Consider the following 21,285-nt stretch of genomic DNA (forward strand, 5'->3'; position numbering starts at 1 on the left):
CATTTGCTTTGATCCATTTGTGCAAAGACTTTGCCATGGGAACTAAATTCCAACCAAACCATTCATACTGAACGAAGAAAGTTCCAACTCATTTGCTCTTCACCGATGCAACCACTGCCCCCATCGCATCAATGAATCTGCTACAACTGACTGTTGCCGTACATACCCGTCCCCGCGGAATTCCCAGCAGTTAATGAAAGAGCGCGCGCGCGCGCTCTCGCTCGCGGGTGCGCGCCTGATCCATGCTGATGCCTGCGCCTGCTGCCTGAGCCTCGGGGAACGGGGAGAAACAGAGCCAGGAGTTGGGCAAGTGGCGGCTGCGCGCTGATCGGCCCCACCTCCTCCCCCTCCCCGCCACCGTCATGGCTCGGGCGGTGTGAGCGCGACTTCTGGTCGGTTGGTGATCGTTAGCGCACGGAGCCTGATGTGAGGAATAGCCCTCGCACCAACGACAGGCGAAAGGAAACCAGACCGCGTTTGTTGGGCAGGAAGGGAGAAGGAATTGCCATGCCGGACCAGATCACAGTGTCGGAATTCGTGGCCGAGACGAATGAGGATTACAAATCTCCGACTGCCTCCAGCTTCACCACCAAGATGAGCCAGTGCAGGAACACAGTGGCTGCCTTGGAAGAGGTAAGGTGTAAACCCCCCACCCCCGGCAAACTTCTCCACAAATACTTTCCGCTTGGCTCGGAGCTGATACGTGGCTGCCGGCTTTGCTCTGCCTCGCCTCTCCCGGTATCCTTCTCTTTAGCTCTGCTGGGGAACCCGTGTGGGCTGGTTCCAAGCCCGGCGGCCCAGATTTGGCCCATACGAGCGGCGAGCCGGCTACGAACAATGTTGTCGTTGCATTGACATTGGTTTTGGGAAACCGTGGGGAGAAATATCGAGGGTAAAGTGCAAGTCTTTCTAAAGATGAAGAGAAGGCCTTTTAAAAAAAATACATTAGAAAAGAAGTACAAGACAATCTAATTGGTATTTAAACTGACACTGTTTTCTTTTGCCTGATATGATGCTCATAAATTGTCTGAGATTTTCTTTTGCCGGTGTGTAAAATTAAATTGTATGACATGTTTCTTAAAATTGACAGCAATTCATGCGTTTAAATAAATTCCTGACTGTTCCTTTAGCCAATCCATATTTTTGAGAGGGTCAGTTCAGCATTACATGGACAGTGTAATGCGTGATTATATATTTCTGCTTATTCTCATTGAAAGAAAAACGTCCTTAAAGTACATTGATTATATTTTAATGGAAGAACGACCCCTCAAGAAACATTTATTTTCGATCTGAGTATTTCACTTTGCTGGTCTGCTGATACACTGTAGATGACTAGTTGTATAATTATGATTATGGTGAGGAGAATTATTTACAGTCTGTAACATTGAAAAACAAACATCTTTGACAGGATAAAACTAACATTTCATTCAAGAAAAAAGACTTAGAATATGTCAAAATCAACACAATTTATGTGCAAAAGTTTATCTATAACTGATATTATCTCTGTGTCATATCAGTTCATTGCAGTATTGCAGTAATGCCTATTTTTATATTTCCAGCATCGTCTTTGTGAGTTGAAAAACACTGGATCATGCCTTTTTTTTGATTTTTTTTTCCTAGTTCTGTGGAAAGATCATTAACTTTGCTTGTTTCTTTCCAGGTGTTGCCTTCCAATATTTTCTAGTTTTGTATTTGATTTGGTGGAATCACCTTTCTTAATGTGGTTGTGATTATCAGTTTACAGTGGTTTTTTTCAATTATTAGCAACACAAGCAAAACTTTAAAACATAGGTGTAAATCATCTGTTAACAAAAGTGAAAACTTAATATCAACACATTTTCCTTTTGTTCTGCAATGTACTGTATCCTTGGAATAGAAGTTGTTAATACAATAGCCTGCTTTCAAAAACATAGCAATAAAGTTTATAAACAACTTCAATTAACTCATTCAGCTGGCTCTTGTAGCTATTAGGCTTGATCAATTCGAATTTCAATGACTACCAATTTTTTTTTGATATGTTTCCCATCCCTTTTGGAATGGCAGGCGGTGACCAGTGGGGTACCGCAGGGTTCAGTGCTGGGACCGCAGCTGTTTACAATAAATATTAATGATTCAGATGAGGGAATTAAAAGTAACATTAGCAAATTTGCCGATGACACAAAGCTGGGTGGCAGTGTGAAATGTGAGGAGGATGTTATGAGAATGCAGGGTGACTTGGACAGGCTGGGTGAGTGGGCAGATGCATGACAGATGCAGTTTAATGTGGATAAATGTGAGTTTATCCACTTTGGTGGTAAGAATGGGAAGGCAGGTTATTATCTAAATGGAGTCAAGTTAGGAAAAGGGGAAGCACAATGAGATCTAGGTGTGCTTGTGCATCAGTCACTGAAAACAATCATGCAAGTACAGCAGGCAGTGAAAAAAGCTAATGGCATGCTGGCCTTCATAACAAGGGGAATTGAGTATAAGAGCAAAGAGGTCGTTCTGCAGCTGTTCAGGGCCCTGGTGAGACCACACCTGGAGTACTGTGTGCAGTTTTGGTCTCCAAATTTGAGGAAGGACATTCTTGCTATTGAAGGAGTACAGCGTAGGTTCACAAGGATGGCGGGACTGTCATATGTCGAAAGATTGGAGCGACTGGGCTTGTATACTCTGGAATTTAGAAGGCTGAGAGGGGATCTGATTGAAACATATAAGATTATTAAGGGATTGGACACACTGGAGGCAGGAAGCATGTTCCCGCTGATGGGTGAGTCCAGAACCAGAGGCCACAATTTAAGAATTAGGTGTAGGCCATTTAGAACGCAGTTGGGGAAATATCTTTTTCACCCAGAGATTGTTGGATATATGGAATGCTCTGCCCCAGAAAGCTGTGGAGGCCAAGTCTCTGGATGCTTTCAAAAAAGAGATGGATAGAGCACTTAAAGATAGTGGAATCAATGGTTATGGGGATAAGGCAGGAACTGGATACTGATAGTGGATGATCAGCCATGATCACAGTGAATGGCTGTGCTGGCTCAAAGGGCCAAATGGCCTACTCCTGCATCTATTGCCTATTTAATAATGGATAACAAATGAGGAGCCAAAGAGGGAAATAGGAGATCTTGGAAATCTGAAATAAGAAAGAAACAGAATGATAGAAATACTCAACAGAACAGGCAGCAGCTACAGAGAGATGGTGTTTCCTGTACCTTGTTTTATGTGGTATCATATGGCTCAAGATCTCTGTTCTGTGAATATCTGACTAGTATTTAGGGTTTAATTTGAATATATCTTGAATTCTATTTGCTTACAGTGAAATAATTTGGATTCATTAAAATTTGGGTTATTTTTTTAAGAGTACTTCAATTCTTTATGTAAGTAGGCATTGCATTCCACTATACTTTAGAACTGTAAGAAAATGCCTTATTCATTTTGTTGCCTCATTTTGTATATATTCTTGGATTTATTCAGTAGTACACAGGAAATATGTGTAAGGAAAGAAAATTGATAACATATTTGACAGCTGTTGGTTCACTGTTCACTTTGCAATGACAATTGTTGCTTGCAAAGTTGCAACTTGTTACTCTGCTTTTCTAAATGTTATCTTGCAAATGTCATTGGTGACCTGACAAAGTAGCTAAAGTAGTTAACAAAGTGTGTTATCTGTTGAATTTTTGCAGGGACATGTATTATCATGAATAATATGAAGTGACATATTACTGAACTCACCATGCAAAATTATGATGGATCAGAGAAATGTTGTAATTAAATATAAATAAATAAGTGGACCAGTGGAAAATATTTTAGTCACTTCTCCACTTTGGATTGCTTTTGGAAGAAAAATTAAAATGATAGTTTTGATCTCATGATCTTTTTGAAAATACAGCAATTACTATCTAGCATAAGTATTAACAGCTGCCAATGTCTTTTACTTTAGAGAATATTGGAAATCCTTTGTTCAGTGTGTTACAAATAAAATACAGACAAATAATCGTGTGGTTATGACTCTCAGTTACTGGCCTATTTTTGTAAGCTTGTATGCCATAGCTTTAAAATACTGAGCTGTAATATTGACAATATTAATACTGGATAATGAATAAGTGATCTTGGAAATATAATTCATTACCACACCTGTTTTGATACTACACTGCAAATAATGATAAATGCTTTTGCTTTCTGGTGGGCATCTATTCATTCCAATGTGATATTTTTGCAGTTTCTAAAAAGTTTTGTAGAGAATTAACAAGATGGAAAGATTTGCAGTCAGCAGAGTTTTTGATTTATAAATTTGTGTTGAATGTAGTTAAATACCAATAGATATATTTACAGTAGTGAACGAGGAAGATCATTGGTGAGCTCTGAGTACTGTTTGATTATTCACATTGCGCAAAGGGTGAACTTTGTCCAGCTATAGAATTCATACCCTGCCAACTGGATGAAAGATTGCAGCACATTTACAAATATTTTAACACAACATAAGCTAATAGAGCTGAATTTCAGAATTGGAGTACACAAACGTATTGCACCTTTACTAGATGTAACAAATAGCTGGCTGATTTGTGCTCCTTGGCCTAGATTTATATTGCATTGTAGAAGAATTAACATAATTAAAATTAATTTTTATAAAATCTTATTTTTGCCTTGCCTCCTGTGGTGTTGCAGATACTTTGTGTTGCTTTTTTGAAGGGATTTATTGCAGGTAGTTTTCTGGGCACAAGCCATTTTAATAATGTTGCTGTAATGTGTTTTGAATTCATTAAAAATATTTGGATATTCAATACCTTAACAAAGAAAGGCTAACGTTGCAGACTATCTTAATTTGCAGCATCTGTGGTTCTCTCTTTTCTCTGCTGATAGCTTCACATTACAGTTACCTGTACCTCTTTAGGACCTGATTTCTATTATCCACATGCTTTTAACACTTTCACCTAACTCCATCTTCACTTTTGTAATTAATCTCTCCTCATCCTTATCCAGACATTCCAATTTCTCTTTTCCCTCCTCCCCCTGCCAAACTTAACCTCTTTTATCTTCCAATGATTCTTCCATTTTCAGTATTTGGAGCTGACGTGCAGTCTGCCTTCAGGAGGGTGAATCCACGGAAAGCATCCAGCCAGGATGGTGCACCTGGCCGTATACTAAAGACCTGTGCTGACCAATTGGCTGGTGTGTTCTCTGAGTTCTCTAACCTCTCGCTTTAGCAGAGTGTGGTACCCACCTGCTTCAAGGTTCAATTATACTGGTGCCCAAGAAGAGCATGGTGACCTACCTCAATGGCTATTGCTCAGTTGCATTTACATCCACGGTAATGAAGTGCTTTTAGAGGCTGGTGATGAAACATATCAATTCCTGCCTGAGAAGTGACTTGATTCACTCCAAGTTGCCTATCGGAGCAACAGGTCCACAGCAGATGCCATCTCATTGGATCTTCACTCAACCCTGGAATATCTGGACAGCAAAGGTGCATACATCAGGATGCTCTTTATCGATTACAACTCAGCATTTAGTACCATTATCCCATCAAAGTTAATAAACTCCAAGACCTTGGCCTCAAAATTCCTTGTGCAGTTGAATCTGCTTTTCCTCACTTGTAGACCCACTTCCTCCACGATCTCCATCAGCTCAGGTGCACCATAGGGCTGTGTGCTTAGCCCTTTGTTCTACTCACTTTACACCTGTGACTGTGTGGCTAAGCACAGCTTCAATACTGTATTCTACTTTACTGATGACACCACTGTTGGCGGAATCAAAGATGGTGATGAATCACTATACAGGAGGGAAATTGAAAATTTGGCTGTGTGGTGTCATAACAACAATCTCTCACTCAATGTCAGCAAAATCAAGGAACTGGCTGTAGGCTTGAGGAGAGAGAAACCAGATGACTGAGCCAGTCCTCATTAGAGGTGGAGAGGGTTAACAACTTTTAAGTTCCTGGGTGTTACTATTTCAGAGAATCTGTCCTGTCCTGGAGTCCATAAGGGCAATTGTGAAGAAAGCACGGGGGTGCCTCTACTTCCTTCAGAGAATGCAGGGATCCGGCATGACATCTAAAACTTTGATAAACTTCTATAGGTGTGTAGTGGAGAGCACATTGACTGGCTGCATCACGGCCTGGTATGGAAACACCAAAGCATTTGAGTGGAAGATCCTACAGCAGGTAGTGGATTTGGTCCAATACATCACAGATAATGCCCTACCAACCATTGAACAAATCTACATGAAATGCTGTTGTAAGAAAGTGGTATCCATCATCAGAAATCACTACCACCCAGGCCTTGCTCTTGCTGCTGCCATCAGGTAGAAGATATAAGACCCTCAGGACTTACACCACCAGTTTCAAAAACAGCTAGTACCCCACAACTATCATGCCCTGAGCAAAGGGGATAACTTCACTCACTGGCCCATCCATTGAGTTATTCCACACCAATGATCTCACATTAGGGACTCTATACCTTGTTATCTCATGTTCTAATTATTTATTGCAATTTATCTATTTTTGTATTTGTAGCTTGTTGTCTTCTGCATTCTAGTTGAACTTTCATTGATCCTTTTATAGTTAGAATTCTATAGATTTGCTGAGAATGCCTGCAGGACAATTAATCTCAGAGTTGTATATGGTGACATATTTCCTTTGATAATAAATTTACTTTGAACTTTTACCCCTGCCTCCCACACTAACCAGCCTTTTGTTTTATTAAGGTTTTATTATTGTTTAGCCTTTTCATTGAGGTAGAGAAAAGATTTAGAGCACACATGCTCTTCACCTCATATTTTTGATATTTATTTAATTATTATTTCTTTCTTTTTTTATTTGCAGTCTGTTGCCTTTTGTACACTGGTTGAGCACCCAAGTTTATACAGTGTTTCATTGGTTCTGTTAAGGTTATTATTCTATGGATTTATTGAGTATGCCTGCAAGATAATGAATCTCAGGGTTGTATGTGGTAATGTACATGTACAGCTGCAAGAAAAGGTTTGTGAACCCTTTGCAACTACCTGATTTTCTGTATTAATTACTCATAAAATATGGTCTGATCTTTACCCAAGTCACAATAATAGGCAAACACAGTCTGCCAAACCTAATAACATACAAACAATTGTACTTCTTCACGTCAATACTGAGTGCACCATTTAAACAATCGCAGTCTAATTCAAAAATAAGTATGTGAACATCTGGGGTAATGCCTTCTACAAAAGCTGTTTGGAGTCCAGTGTTCCAATCAATGGAAATGAGATCAAAGGTGTGGGTTGCAGAGGTGCCCTGCTATATCTGTATCTAGTCAGGTTACTGATATAGCCTGCTCTTCTCAAGAATGATATGTTTATGTGCACCATGCCTTGATCAAAACAATTTTCTGAAGACCTTCGAAAATTGTACAGATGCATGAAGCTGGAAAATGCTACAAAAGCATTTATAAAGACTTTACTGTGGATATCAGTCTACATTAGTAGAAATTTTCTACAAACAGAGGAAATTCAGTACTGTTACTACTCTCCCTAGAGGTGGGTGTCCTGCAAAGATCACACCAAGAGCACAACGTGCAAAGCTGAAGGAGGTGAAAAAGGATCCAAGGATAACAGCAAAAGACCTGTAGAAATCTCTAGAACTTGCTAGAGTCTCTGTTCATGTGTTCACTATAAGAAAAACATTGAATAAGAATTGTGACATGGAAGCCACAGAGGAAACCACTACTCTCCAAAAAAAAAACATTGTTACATTTCTCAAGTTTGCAAAAGACCATCTTGATGGGCAATGTACTGTAGACAGATGAGACAGAAGTTGAACTTTTTGGTAGAAATACATATTGCTATGTTTGGAGGAAAAAGGGCACTATACACCACACCAAAACCTTATCCCAACTGAGAAGCATGGTGGAAGGAGCTTCACGGTTTGGGGCTGTTTTGTTGCTTCGGGGCCTGGACAGCTTGCAGTCATTGAGGGAAACAATGAATTCAAAATTGTATCAAGGTATCTTACAGAATGTAAGCTGTAATCTGTCATCTAAAACTTAATAGATGTTGGATGGTGCATCAAGACAATGATATGAAATGTGAGTAAATCAACATCAGAATGGTTTACAAAGAAGAAAACACATGTTTTGGAATGGCCAAGTTGGAGTCCACACCTCAACCCAATTGAGATGCTGTGACATGACCTGAGAAGGGTTGTTCAGGCAAGGTATCCCAGAAATATTGATGAACTGAAACATCTTTGTATGGAGGAATAGTCTAAAATCCCTTCTAATCAGCAGCTACAGGAAATGTTTGGGGGTTATTCCTGCAAAATGAGGTTCTACCAGTTATTAAATAGAATGGTTCACATACTTTTTCCATCCTGGACTGTGAATGATTAAACAATGTGTTTTTGGAAAATTTGAGAAAATATTAACTTCAATTGGGGAAATTAATTTGCTATGATTTTTATCGAAGCAGGCTTTAGGAATCGTAAGGCTTATTAATTCTATTATATTTTTCCACTGGTAATTTCACAAATGCTTATGTCTGTATTTTTCTATATCATACCTTAAACCTACCCATTCTGTTTCTTTCAAGCAACATACATAAAAAAATGCTGGTGAACGCAGCAGGCCAGGCAGCATCTCTAGGAAGAGGTACAGTCGATGTTTCGGGCCGAGACCCTTTGCCAGGACTAACTGAAAGAAGAGCTAGTAAGAGATTTGAAAGTGGGAGGGGGGAGATCCAAAATGATAGGAGAAGACAGGAGGGGGAGGGATGGAGCTAAGAGCTGGAAAGTTGATTGACAAAAGGGATATGAGAGGATCATGGGACAGGAGGCCTAGTGAGAAAGGAAGGGAGAGAGGAGAAGCCCAGAGGATGGGCAAGGAGTATAGTGAGGGGGACAGAGGGAGAAAAAGGAGAGAGAGAAAAAAAAAATTTAGAAATAATAAATAGTCATAGTCATACCTTATTGATCCCGGGGGAAATTGGTTTTTGTTACAGTTGCACCATAAAAAATAAATAGTAATAGAACCATAAATAGTTAAATAGTAATATGTAAATTATGCCAGTAAATTATGAAATAAGTCCAGGGTCAGCCTATTGGCTCAGGGTGTCTGACCCTCCAAGGGAGGAGTTGTAAAGTTTGATGGCCACAGGCAGGAATGACTTCCTATGACGCTCAGTGTTGCATCTCGGTGGAATGAGTCTCTGGCTGAATGTACTCCTGTGCCCACCCAGTACATTATGTATTGGATGGGAGACATTGACCAAGATGGCATGCAACTTAGACAGCATCCTCTTTTCAGACACAACCGTGAGAGAGTCCAGTTCCATCCCCACAACATCACTGGCCTTACGAATGAGCTTGTTGGTTCTGTTGGTGTCTGCTACCCTTAACCTGCTGCCCCAGCACACAACAGCAAACATGATAGCACTGGCCACCACAGACCCGTAGAACATCCTCAGCATCGTCCAGCAGATGTTAAAGGACCTCAGTCTCCTCAGGAAATAGAGACGGCTCTGACTCTTCTTGTAGACAGCCTCAGTGTTCTTTGACCAGTCCAGTTTATTGTCAGTTTGTATCCCCAGGTATTTGTAATCCTCCATCATGTCCACACTGACCCCCTGGATGGAAACGGGTCAACCGGTACCTTAGCTCTCCTCAGGTCTACCACCAGCTCCTTAGTCTTTTTCACATTAAGCTGCAGATAATTCTGCTCACACCATGTGACAAAGTTTCCTACCATAGCCTCATCTCCCTTGCTGATGCATCCAACTATGGCAGAGTCATCTGAAAACTTCTGAAGATGACAAGACTCTGTGCAGTAGTTGAAGTCCGAGGTGTAAATGGTGAAGAGAAAGGGAGACAAGACAGTCCCCTGTGGAGCCCCAGTGCTGCTGATCACTCTGTCGGACACACAGTGTTGCAAGCACACGTACTGTGGTCTGCCAGTCAGGTAATCAAGAATCCATGATACCAGGGAAGCATCCACTTGTATCGCTGTCAGCTTCTCCCCCAGCAGAGGAGGGCGGATGGTGTAGAACGCACTGGAGAAGTCAAAAAACATGACCCTGACAGTGCTCGCTGGCTTGTCCAGGTGGGCGTAGACACGGTTCAGCAGGTAGACGATGGCATCCTCAACTCCTAGTCGGGGCTGGTAGGCGAACTGGAGGGGATCTAAGTGTGGCCTGACCATAGGCCGGAGCAGCTTCAGAACAAGTCTCTCCAGGGTCTTCATGATGTGGGAGGTCAATGCCACCGGTCTGTAGTCATTGAGGCCGCTGGGGTGCGGCGTCTTCGGCACAGGGACGAGGCAGGACGTCTTCCACAGTACAGGAACCCTCCAGAGCCTCAGGCTCAGGTTGAATACATGGCAAAATACTCCACGTAGCTGAGGGGCGCAGGCTTTGAGCACCCTGGTACTGACACCATCCGGTCCTGCAGCCTTGCTTGGGTTGAGACGTTTCAGCTGTCTTCTCACCTGTTCAGCTGTGAAGCCCACCGTGGTGGTTTCGTGTAGGGAAGGGGTATAGTCATGAGAGCAGGGTGGGGGACTGTGAGGAGGGGTAGGAGGGGAGAGTGGAATATGTGTTGGGGGCTGACAACAGATGGCTCATGTGGGGGATGGGCAGGGGCCACAATGTCAAATCTGTTAAAGAACAGGTTAAGTTCATTGGCCCTGTCCACACTGCCTTCAGCTCCTCTGTTGCTAGTTTGCCGGAACCCAGTGATGATCCTCATCTCCCTCCAGACCTCTCTCATGTTGTTCTGCTGGAGTTTCCACTCAAGCTTCCTCCTGTAGTTGTCTTTAGCCTCCCTGATCCTGGCTTTCAGGTCCCTCTGTATTGCCCTCAGCTCCTCCCTATTTCCATCTCTAAATGCCCTCTTTTTAGCGTTCAGGATGTCCTTAATGTCCTTTGTCACCCATGGCTTATTATTTGAATAACGAAGGACAGTGCTTGTCGGAACATGGCGGTCCACACAGAAGTTGATGTAATCAGTGATGCACTCGGTGAGCCCATCAATATCCTCTCCATGTGATTGACAGAGTGCCTGCCAGTCCGTCACCTTAAAACAACCCTGGAGCACCTCATAAGCCTCCTCCGACCATTTTCTCACTGGCCTCGAGTTTGCAGGTTTACGCTTCACCAGGGGCACGTAGCAGGATTTTAGATGCACCAGGTTTTGATCTGACCTTCCCAGTGGGGGGAGGAGAGAGGAGCTGTATGCATCCTTAACGTTAGCGTACATCAGATCCAGAGTCCTCTCCCCTCTAGAAATAAATAATGGGTGGGGTACGAAGGGGAGGTGGGGCATTAATGGAAGTTAGAGAAGTCAATGTTCATGTCATCAGGTTGGAGGCTACCCAGACAGAATATAACGTGGTGTTCCTCCAACCTGAGTGTGGCTTCATCTTGACAGAAGGGGAGGCCGTGGATAGACATGTCAGAATGGGAATGGGATGTGGAATTAAAATGTGTGGCCACTGTGAGATTCTGCTTTCTCTGACGGACAGAACGTAGGTGTTCAGCGAAATGGTCTCTCAGCCTGCGTAAGGTCTCGCTAATATATAGAAGGCTTCATCGGGAACCCCGGACGCAGAATATCACCCCAGCCGACTCACAGGTGAAGTGTCGCCTCACCTGGAAGGACTGTCTGGGGTCCTGAATGGTGGTGAGGGAGGAAGTGTAAGGGCATGTGTAGCACTTGTTCCACTTACAGGGATAAGTGCCAGGAGGGGGATCGGTGGGAAGGGATGGGGGGGATGGACAATGGAGTCGTGTAGGGAACGATCCCTGCGGAAAGCGGGGTGGGGGGAGGGAAAGGTGTGCTTAGTGGTGGGATAGGGTTCCCCTTGTCCTCACCTACCATCCCACCAGCCTCTGGGTCCAACATATAATTCTCCGTAACTTCCGCCACCTCCAACAGGAAAAAATGTGTGTCACTTGAAATTCCAGCATCTGCAGATTTCCTCGTGTTTGCATTCTGTTTGTTTGATCTGTTCTATACTTTTGTGGACACTCTGAGTGTTCCTTGAAGCTTGCTTTTACACCCAGCGTTGTTTTATACCAAGCTTTGTACAAAAGCATGAGGCATTGATATTTATTCTAAAGAAATCTTTTCCAAGGGGATAAACAACTGTGAAAATTCATGAATTTTAAGTGTTTTGTATTATTGTTAAGTTGACTAAAGTTGTTATAAAGTATGAATTTAGACTTTGAATTACTGTTGCAATTCTTTTAAGCATTGTTTTCTAACTATTAGCTTTATGGGTATAATATTGTATAATTATTAAAATATTGAACCAAATTTCTTTGTGTTTGATTTGTTTTTATTTTTTTGCTCGTTCAGTAATTGATTTGTCTTTTTTAAAGAAAAGCATATTATCATAATTTTTGGTGAACAAATTCAGCACAGTGCATTGTTTTACATAACACGCATAAGCCTGTATGATAAGTGATGGATGGGATGATAGCTTTGCATAGACCTAGAGATAATTTTTGAACGAGCAAAGGGAAGGTAGAAAAGATATTGATCAAGTTGTTAACTCAAATTAGTATCTTCAGGTCATCATACATGACTGTGTAGTCTTTCCCATTCTGTCAACCCTAATATAGATTAAGTATTTTATGCACAGAATATTTCTTCTGGTGTTTCATTTGGACTGGAGAACTTTGTTTCATTTCCTAACATTGATAGAACTTTTGAGTGAGCACTAGATTTAAAATAATATAAAACAAAATATATTGTTTAAGAATACCACATAATATTCAAAGCAGTCTGTAATCTTTGCTCACAGTATTTACAGTCAGATTTGTTTATAGAATGAATATTAGTCAATGATATAACTAGTATAACTGGACTGTTTGTAAGAAAGTGGATATTTGGGAAGAACCCAGAAGAGTTGAAGTGTGGGTACCAAAATGCAAAAATAATGTTAATTTCATGAGTAGAAAAGAGAATTGTCAACAAAATAAAGGAATGCCTGAACGTAACCATTAATCTTTCACTTGTCATTACTGTGATTTTTGGAGTGTGTACAAGAATCTGCCTCAAATATCCAAAGACCACTAATAGAAAGCAAATAAAAATTAAAAGAATACACAGGGTTGGGGAAGTGATAAAACTATTTGAGCTGTGGTGCAATAATAGATCAGATTATATCCAAGGGATAGACTTCTTTCTGAGGTGTTGTGTGAATGAGTTCTGCAGCAAAATACAGTAAGTGTTCGTTCAAACATTTTGCAAAAGCTTTGACATGCATTGTTAGTATATTGACGGAAATTAAAAAGAAAACCTACCCTTGGTAAGAACCCTTGGATGAAAAATGTTCAAATTGTAATTATACTTCTGGCTTTCTCTAACAATAAAAATTTAGAAGAAATCTTTAAGGGCTACTGTGGAAATTGAGCAAGTGTGCTTGTTTCTCCACTTCTGTGAAGTTGCCTCAAAACATGGAACCCATTCAGAGCAAATCAAGAGACAATTGAAGATATTTGTGTATGAGCTCAGCAAGCTAAATGATAAACGTGCATTGCAGCTTGAAACCTATTGTCTTGCTTTTTAGGGGAATTTGAGTGGAGCTTGGTTGATGCCATTAGTAAATTATCGCTTTGAAGCAAAAACGTGAACTACTGGAGGAACTCAGCGAGTCAGGCAGCATCTGTGGAAGCAAATGTCTAGATAGATAAAGGGTCTCAACCTGAAACATCATCTATCCATTTCCTTCTGGAGATGCTGTCGAACTTACTGATTTTCATTAGAAGTTTCTTTTTGTTTCAGATCCTAGCATCTGCAGTATGTTTTATCTCTGAAGTTGATGTTTGATTCTGCTTCTAAATATTTTGACATTCATACTATTCAGCCATCTATGGAACAGAAGTGGGACACTTTTCCATCTTCTAGGGAAAAGCTTTTGCCCGTAAAGTGATCCTTCAGAAACCTAGTGTCTCTGGCTTTCTTTTAACAAAATTGTTAACTTTTTGGTGAATATAGGAGGCAATTTTCAAAATTCCTGCTGAGCACCACTAGCTGCGGGAAAACTTGATCGATTCTGAAGAAAAGTCCTTTGTATTTCCTGCATTATATTTGTGGTGAATCAAACAAATTGTTTGAAATCAAAGCAGTAAGTTTTACCAGATTTTGTCATACTTGTATATGGTGGAGATGAATGGTGCAGAAGGTTGATAATTAAGTTAGCACTCTGTAACAATTTGAAGGGGCGCTTGAGCCTGAAATTTGTGGTTTGCTAAACATACAATCATTCTTGTTTACGAAAGGCTTTAAATAATTTATGCATGTTTCTGTTCATTTATAATCAAAGGACAGCCCAGCAACAAGGCACTGGTAAACATAAAATACTCTGCAGATGCTGGGATCAAAGCAACACTCACAACACGCTGGAGGAACTCAGCAGATCGGGCAGCATCCGTGGAAAAGATCAGTCGACGTTTCGGGCCAGAACCTGACAAAGGGTTCCAGCTTGAAACGTCGACTGATCTTTTCCACGGATGCTGCCCGACCTGCTGAGTTCCTCCAGCGTGTTGTGAGTGTAACAAGGCACTGGAATTTTGGGGAGATGATTCACTTTGATTACTTGTGCAAAATCTTGGATATAAGAAGCAATTTTCTGAACTCTTTGTCTTAAACTGTTTGGCTTGAGGGGAAAAAATGAAGGTTGTCAAATCAACATATGAAATTGATGTCTCTCTGTGAATCTGCATAGTTTTTTTTGTAGCACCAGTATAGTGGAAAGGATAAAACTGGATAAAATTGTCAATCCTTATAGCAGGTGGAAATCTGAAATGTTCTTTTCAGTATTTGAGTTGTCATCAATACCACAAAGGTATGTACATATGTGATGTTTTATTATGATGGATTCTGATTGCCGACATCCGCATTTTTGCACTGTAATTTCAAGTTAACAGTGGCTGTATTGGTAATAGCAGGTGTATAGCGGCTTAAGCAATGAATGAAGCTCTGAACATATTGCAGCTTTGAATATTCATGATTTGTTGTCCTTGCCAATTTAGTGGAAATTTGTTGTGTATATAATAACAAACATTATCTAATATTTAGAGTTAAATCCAAAGTTTCTTCAGATACATAAAGTGTATCTGAGAGGTGAGTGGATATAGGACCGCTGGAAAATAATGTTGGAGAGGTAGTGATGGGGAACAATGAAATAGTGGATGAACTGAATAAGTATTTTGCATCAGTCTTCACTAGCAGTATGGTGGAAGTTCCAAGTGTCAGGGGGCATGAAGTGTATGAAGTTGCCATACCAGAGAGAAGGTTCTTGGGAAACTGAAAGATGATGGTGCGTACCCTAGGGTTTTGAAAGACAGGGCTGAAGAGATTGTGGAGGCATGAGTAATGACCCTTCAAGAACCACTAGATTATGGAAAGGTTCCAGAAGACTGGAAAATTGCAAATGTCACTCCACTGTTCAAGAAGGGAGAGAGACAAAAGAAAGGAAACTATAGGCTAGTTAGTCTGACCTCAGTGGTTGGGAAGATGTTGGATTCAAATTTTAAGGATGAGCTCTCAGGGTACTTGGAGGCACATGATAAAATAGGCTGTAGTCAGCATGGTTTCTCAAGAAAATCTTGCCTGACAAGTCTGTTGGAATTCTTTGAAGAAATAAACAAGCAGGAGAAACAAAGGAGAATTGGTTGAGGTTGTGTTCTTCAATTTTCAGAACGCCTTTGACAAGTTTCCACAAATCAGGCTGCTTAACAAGCTATGAGCTCATGGTATTACAGGAAAGATTCTAGCATTGATAAAGCAATGGCTGATTGGCAGGAGGCAAAGAGTGGGAATAAAGGGAGCCTTTTCTGACTGGCTGCCAGTGATTAGTTGTGTTCCACAGGGGTCTGTGTGGGTCCAATCCTCTTTAGGTTATATGTCAATGATTTGGATCATTGAATTGGTGGCTTTGTTGCAAGTTTTGCAGGTGATAGGAAGGTAGGTGGAGGTGCAGGTAGTTTTAAGGAAGTAGGCTACTGAAGGACTTAGATTAGGAGAATGAGCAAAAAAGTGGCAGGTGGAGGCAAGGGGAGAAAAAAACCAGAGGACATGGGTTAAGGGTGAGGGGGGAAAAGTTTAAAGGGAACATTAGGGGGGGCTTCTTCACACAGAGAGTGGTGGGAGTATGGAATGAGCTGCCAGACGAGGTGGTAAATGTGGGTTCTTTTTTAACATTTAAGAATAAATTGGACAAATACATGGATGGGAGGTGTATGGAGGGATATAGTCTGTGTGCAGGTCAGTGGGACTAGGCAGAAAATGGTTCAGCATAGCCAAGAAGGGCCAAAAGGCCTGTTTCTGTGCTGTAGTTTCTATGGAATATAGTATCGGGAAGTGTATGGTTATGCATTTTTGTAGAAGAAATGAAAGGTTTGACTAGTTTACAAATGGAGAGAAAATACAAAATCTGAAGTGCTATGGGACTTGGGAGTCATTGTGCAGGATTCCCTAAAGGTTAATGGTGAGAAAGGCAAATGCAATATTAGCATTAATTTCAAGAGGAGTAAAATATAAAAGCAAGGGTGTGATATTGAAACTTTAAAGCGCTGGCGAGGCCTCACTTGGAGTATTGTGAGCAGGTTTGAGACCCTTGTCTTAGAAAGGATGTGCTGAAATTGGAGAGGATTCAAAGGAGGTTCACAAAAAAGATTCCAGGATTGAATGACTTTTCACATGAAGAGCGTCTGATGGCTCTGGGCTGTATTCAGTAGAATTCAGAAGAATTAGGGGTGACCTCATTGAAACCCATTGAATGGTGAAAGGCCTTGATAGAACGGATGTGGAGAGGATGTTTCTTATTGTGGGAGAATCTAAGACCAGAGTGCACAGCCTCAAAATAGAGGGGCACCGTTTTAGGAAAAATTCCTTTAGCCAGAGGGTGGTGAATCTGAGGAATTCTTTACCACAAGCAGCTATGGAGGCCAAGTCTTTATGAATATTTAAGGTAGAGGTTGGTAGGTTCTTGGTTGGTCAGGGCACGAAGGGATAATTGGATCAGCCATGAAGAAATGATGGAGCAGACTCGATTGTCCAAATGACCTAATTCTGCTCCTGTATCTTATGGTCTTATTTACCAGATGATACAGTGTCAGATGGGGTCTTGTGGAACCAAAAATAAAAAGAGTAATTCATCTAAATAAATTCTTCTTTGGGTTGAAACTAATGTACTCTCCATTAAAAGTGAAAGATTCAGGATGAATGCCAGCAAGTGCTAGAGGTCATTGTTTATTTTGGAAGATGTGTTAGCCTTGAATTGGGGATACACACTATACCTGATATAATGGCCTGCATTAAATGTTTGTATGTGGCACTGAACTTGGTATTAAAATAAACAAAGTTAACCTTTTTAAGCTCCCTTGTCAAGATGTTCTTGGTTTACAGAAGGTAGCAGGTATGTACAAGGAATTCCTGATGCTTATGCTGATGGGTGAATGAAGCTAGTTATGCTTGTCTATTTAAAAGTTTATTCTGAACATGACTTATTCGTGCAGTAGAATTTTTGTCTTGGAAACAAAATAGTGATTGTGTTTGTTTAGGTTGGAAGGTATTGGTAAGAGTGCAAATTATTGAATCCATGAGGACTTAATTTTTAAATCAAATGTTTATTGTTTTGTAAGGAGTGACCAAGGTAGGGAATTAGGCTAGGTATTAAATCTTAATTGGTTATGATGGTCTTTCATGTTATTTCCTGTTTCTTTGTTTCTTCTTAAATTGAATGATAAACATTAATGATTAAATTTTCCAGTTTCTCTTTCGTCCATAGAAGCAAAATTAGAGTAGTGTTCAAACTGGGCCCCCTGGCCCAGAGCAACCTGTTTTATCCTGAAAGCCTAATGAACGTGGGTTTGTATCACTTTTTCTTTCTTATTCCTTTGGTGTTGGTAGTTTTTTTTTTTGCTGCTCATCTCAAAACTGGAGATTTCTGTAACTGGAAATCATAGTTTACTTCTATCAGTTCCTTGAGGCTTGTGGAACACTTGTGAGAATGTGAGTGTAAACTTTGTAACTCCTTCAGTATAATATAGCCTTTAAAGAATAAGATCACAACAAAACTCCAGTAATCCAGTTTCTGATTACAAATTCCAGTAGTTTGGATCTGTCTCGCACATTAGTAGAATGTGAGTAGGTGTGCTAAAGGGGGCATTGAACCGTCATGGCTGGGGTCAGGACGTGGGCCAGGTGTGCAGTCAAGAATGTGGGTAGGTTTGTAAACAGAGTCAGGGGTCCAAGCTGCTTGTTTGTTTCATCTTCTTTTGACAAGCTGCAGCACACAGGCTGCAATTTCCAGCTTCCTTTAAATCTCTCAAGATTCACTGTAAAATATACTAAACTACTGCAGGTCATGTACAAAAATGGGAGCTACAGTATATCCTCATAATAATAAGAATCTGATAGTCCCAAGGATGTTGGATTGTCAGAGCTTTACAGTATTGCTATTGTAATGTAGGAGGATATGCCAAGCAGATTGCTTATAGCAAGATCTTACAAGCAGCATTAAGCTCAATGGCTGTATTATCTGTTTTAGTGATATTAGTTGAAATATACGAGGGGTGATTGATACTCTTCGTGGCCTAAGGTAGAAGGAGTCAGTTTTAGAAAACCTAGCATTTGTTTTTCAACATAGTCCCTTCCTACATTTACGCATTTAGTCCAGCGGTCATGGAGCATACGGATCCCTTCTTTGTAGAAGTCGGCGTCTTGGACCTCCAGAAAGTGGTCCACAGCAGGGATGATTGATAAGTTTGGGGCCTAAGGTAGAAGGAAATGAGTTATTAACTTCAAACTTTCTACATAATCACTGAAAGAGTTGAACTGCATGTGCATGTAACGAGAGCTGTATAACTTGTCTCCTTCTACCTTAGGCCACAAACTTATCAATCACCCCTGCTGTGGACCACTTTCTAGAGGTCCAAGACGCCGACTTCTAAAAGAAGGGATCCGTATGCTCCACGACCACTGGACTAAGTGTAAGTGTAGGAGGGGACTATGTTGAAAAATAAATGTGCTAGGTTTTCTAAAATTGATAAGTTTGTGGCCTAAGGTAGGAAGAGTCAATCACCCCTCATAACTACATACTGCTGATAGAAAGGGAACTTTCCTGTTGATTACACAATAAGATTATGAGAAGTTTAGCATCCACCTAAAGGAAGCAAGAAACTGATGTTAATAACTTGCCTGAAAGCTTTACTAGAGTATTCTATGAACACTGCATTGGTGTTATCTCAGATTGCATCCTTGCCTGCAGAGTGGATCAGTTGTAGGATTTGGTAGTCATTAGTTAAACAAACAATGTGAGACCTATATGAAATCTTTAAGAGATGCTTTTGGTCACAGTTTTAGGCCTGTATGATTAGTCATACTGTCACTTTGTAAAGAAGACACTGAAAATGACTGAACATATTTTGACTTGGAAGTTCATCTTTTTTACAGTAGGACATGTATTAAAAAGTAAATTTTCAGGGGGAAGAAGTCAAAAAGTAAATTTACTATCAAAGTGTGTATATGTCACCATGTACTACCTTGAGATTCTTTTTTCTTGCAGGTATTTACAGGGAAATAAAGAAATACAATGGAATTTATAAAAAAAAATACAAAGACTGGCAGACAGTAACATATACAGTATGCAATACAGAATAGTGATTTGAGGGACTTGCACTACTCATTTTGAGAATTGTTAACTTTTTGATAAACATCCAGGAGTTGCTGATTTGGATAAAGCTGATCTAAAACAATGTGGGAGAGTTTGCCAGATACATAATTCCCTACCTTGTAAGTTCAAACTTATTAGAAACCAATGGCAATGTTCAAATTAAAAGTCCTTCTTGACTTACAAACAAATATTGTAAGAATTTTTATTCATACTTAAGGTTTCCTTTTAAGTAGTGAGATTTTAGTTATTGATCGCATTGAAAAGCAGGTTATAAAACCTGTGCAGTTTACTATTTATGAAGTATGAAAGAAAATGGGTTTCTGTGACTGAGTGGTAGTGCTAGATGATTGGTAATATGGATGGACAATTTGAAGGTTTTACTGGTGGGTATTGTCCTGTGTTACCCTTCCTTCCTGTCTCACAAAATGGGTTCCTTTTTATTTACTCTGACAAAAATCTGAATGATGGAAATTCAATGTATGCATTTACTTTCTGTGTCTCAAGGAGGACAATCCCAGTTTCTCCTGATTTTTTTTCCATATCTAGAACCTCACACCCTTGTGTAAATCTAATAAATCTGCATTGGCCTTGAATAGAACAGCCGACAGAAGGTAGTGGATACAACCTATTACCCCATAGACCATAAGATATAGGAGCAGAAGTAAGCCATTCGACCCATCGAGTCTGCTCCTCCATTCAATCATGGTTGATCGAATTCTTCCAGTCATCCCAACTCCCCTGCCTTCTGCCCAAACCCTTTGAAGCCCTGGCTAATCAAGAACATATCTATCTCTGCCTTAAATGCACCCAATGACTTCGTATCCACGGCCGCTCATGGCAACAAATTCCACAGGTTCCACTCTCTGACTAAAGTACTTTATAATTTCTCTCCATCTCTGTTCTAAATGGACGTCCTACAATCAACCCCATAGGTAAAGCCCTCTCCACCATTGAACAGTCCTACAACCAGTTCTGTTGCAGGAAAGCAGCATCTATCATCAAAGACACCCAACATCCTGGTTATGCATTCTTCTTGATGCTGTCATCGGGAAGGAGGTAGAGGAGCCCCAGATCCTGCACCACCAGTTGAGGAACAGTTATTACCTTCAATCATCAGTAGATAACTTCTCTTATCCCAACATGACTCACTTTCAAGGACTCTACAATTCCTGTTCTCAAAATTATTTATTACTTATTTAACTTTTTTTTTCTTTTTGTATTTGCACAGTTTGATGTCTTTTTCAGATTAGTTGTTTGATCATCTTTGTTTGTAGCTTTTCATTGATTGTTGTGTTTCTTTGTACTTATTGTGAATGTCCCCAATCAAATAAATCTCCTGGTAGTATTTGGTGACATTTATGTATTTTGATAATAAATTTTCTTCGATCTTTGAAGATATCTTTGCTGAAACTTGATGCCAAGAATTGGGCAAAATATTCCTGCTTTGTCCTAGTGATTCTTGAAAGCTGAGCAGAACTTTCTTGCTTTTGTGTTCTTTGCGCTCTATGCCTCTTTACAAAAGTTTGGATCGATTTTTTTTCCCTTGTCCTTTGCAATAAATTTCTCAACTTGTCTTCCATCTTCAACTATTTATGTAAATGAACCCACAAGTATTTTCCTGAGTTCCCATTCTTTTTAGTTATGGTATTTGGCAAGTTTGTGC

The 21,285-nt window shown here is 40.4% G+C and overlaps 1 protein-coding gene across 1 annotated transcript in view; it reads left to right on the forward strand.

The window, feature by feature from the left end:
• The first annotated feature begins 214 nt into the window (after positions 1-214).
• LOC140193965 (arf-GAP with SH3 domain, ANK repeat and PH domain-containing protein 2-like) overlaps positions 215-21,285 on the forward strand; it is a 268,459-nt gene continuing 247,388 nt past the window's right edge. The window contains exon 1 of the mRNA XM_072251199.1: positions 215-633. Within this exon, the coding sequence (XP_072107300.1) occupies positions 508-633 (126 nt within the window). The 5' untranslated portion in view covers positions 215-507. The remainder of the gene's footprint in view (positions 634-21,285) is intronic.

The sequence above is a fragment of the Mobula birostris genome, chromosome 2 (genome assembly GCF_030028105.1).
Source record: "Mobula birostris isolate sMobBir1 chromosome 2, sMobBir1.hap1, whole genome shotgun sequence".
In the NCBI taxonomy this organism is placed as follows: Eukaryota; Metazoa; Chordata; class Chondrichthyes; order Myliobatiformes; family Myliobatidae; genus Mobula; species Mobula birostris.